The 1,860-nt window shown below is 55.1% G+C and overlaps 1 protein-coding gene across 2 annotated transcripts in view; it reads right to left on the bottom strand.

Moving 5' to 3' along the window:
• Nucleotides 1-1,860, bottom strand: part of LOC125487975 (cobalamin binding intrinsic factor-like) — a 14,271-nt gene that overhangs the window by 2,312 nt on the left and 10,099 nt on the right. For both annotated transcript variants that reach the window (XM_048620706.1, XM_048620708.1), the window contains one exon: nucleotides 728-903. In XM_048620706.1, the coding sequence (XP_048476663.1) occupies nucleotides 728-903 (176 nt within the window). The remainder of the gene's footprint in view (nucleotides 1-727; nucleotides 904-1,860) is intronic.

Here is a 1,860-nt window from a genome sequence, read left to right as displayed (position 1 = left end):
TACATTTTGTGCTTTTTTTTCTCCCCCAAAACTATTAAATCATTACAGTACTCCTGTAGCTAATTCAGCGTTTACCAGGCCCAGTGTGGGAAATGTAAGCCATCAAAAGTGAGGTGGGGAGGGTAGGGGTTGGGTGTACGGAGAGAGGGAAGGGGCGAAATCAAAATGGAGTTCGAAGGGGACATGATGTGCTGTGTCACCCACCCCTCTCTCTCTCTGCCTCTGTCTCGCGCTCTCTGTCCTCTCTCTCTCCCTCCCCAACTTTTCTGTCTCTCTCTCTCGGTCTCGCTCTCTCTCTGTCCTGTCCTCTCCTTTTCTCTCTCTGTCTTCTCTCTCTCCCTCCCCCACTTTTCTGTCTCTCAATCTCTATCTCTCTCCCTCCATCTCTCTCTAATGCCAATGAGAGCCTGGATGGTGGCTCAGTGGTTAGCATTGCTGACTCTTGGCACCAGGGACCTGGGTTCGATCCCACCGTCGGGTGACTGTCTGTGTGAAGTTTGCACATTCTCCCTGTGTCTGCATGGGTTTCCTCCGGGTGCTCCGGTTTCCTCCCACAGTCCAGGGATGTGCAGGTTAGGGTGGGTTGGCCGTGCTGTAGTGCCCAGGGATGTGCAGGTTAGGGTGGGAAATGCAGGGTTATGGGGGATACAGTAGGGGGTGGGTCTCCGCTCTATCCTTTAGCAGCCCCCTGCCCCCCCAGTTCCCTGCTCCCCTCCCCAGGCGGTACCTGGAGGACCAGGCCTGTGTCGTGGACACTGCCGAAGCTGCCATCGGCCCGGAGCCCCTGTAGAACGTCACTCAGCAGCAGTTGGATAGCGACCTGTATCCGCGCGTGGATGCTCTTCAGGTGCCCCTGGGTATTCAGCAGGCAGCTCAGTGCCAGGATGTAACTGCACTTGGCACCTGGCGAAAACACACACAACGGGCTCAAACTGTGTCGCCTCCACCAGCCCCCACCCCCGTCGCCCCGTATCCAGTCAGCGAGATCCCAAACCTGCTCCCGGCCCTGAGAAGGGGGCTGAATGGCCTTCCCCTGTTCCTTGTGTAACAGACTGGAGAATGGGCTGAATGGCCTCCTCCTGTTCCCCTGTGTAACAGGCTGGAGAAGGGGGTCGAATGGCCTCCTGCCCTGATCGGCTGAGACATGGGGCTTGAGGAGTCTTAAAGGTGAATCCCTGAGACGGGGATGTGGGGATTCTTGATATTGTCAGTCCAACCCTCGCAGAAGATATTCGAGGGGGCAAGGATAGGATGGGGTTATGGGGGGAAAAACGTCATGCCACCCAGAGAGCTGTGAAAGAGTTTATTTTAGTAAGAGGGATGGGGAGAGACAGAATAAACGTAGTAAGGGCGTGGAATGCCCTGCCTGCAACAGTAGTAGACTCGCCAACTTTAAGGGCATTTAAATGGTCATTGGATAAACATATGGATGATAATGGAATAGTTTAGGTTAGATGGGCTTCAGATTGGTTTCACAGGTCGGCGCAACATCGAGGGCCGAAGGGCCTGTACTGCGCTGTAATGTTCTAAAACAAAGGGTTCAGATCGAAATGGGGGTGTGCACTCACGCACAGGTCATAAAGCATGTACCTTCCTGGGCTTGTCCCAGGTCCCGTAAAACTCAGGAACACTCACTCTCAGTGGCTTACTCGCGACTGGAGGAGGGTTCAACTGTCAACAACACGGACGCGATACAGTCAGCATCCATGTCAGTGGGAGCGAGTCACTAGCTCACTCCGAGGAGGCACTGTTTGGCGTCAGAACCCATTATATGGTCATCTGCACTGAGGGAGCGCCGCACTGTCGGAGGGTCAGTGCTGAGGGAGCGCCGCACTGTCGGAGGGTCAGTGCTGAGGGACC

This window comes from Rhincodon typus, chromosome 48 (genome assembly GCF_021869965.1).
Source record: "Rhincodon typus isolate 14 chromosome 48, sRhiTyp1.1, whole genome shotgun sequence".
Lineage (NCBI taxonomy): Eukaryota > Metazoa > Chordata > Chondrichthyes > Orectolobiformes > Rhincodontidae > Rhincodon > Rhincodon typus.
The sequence above is the reverse complement of the archived record's forward strand: the minus strand, read 5'-3'. Positions and strand labels throughout refer to the sequence as shown.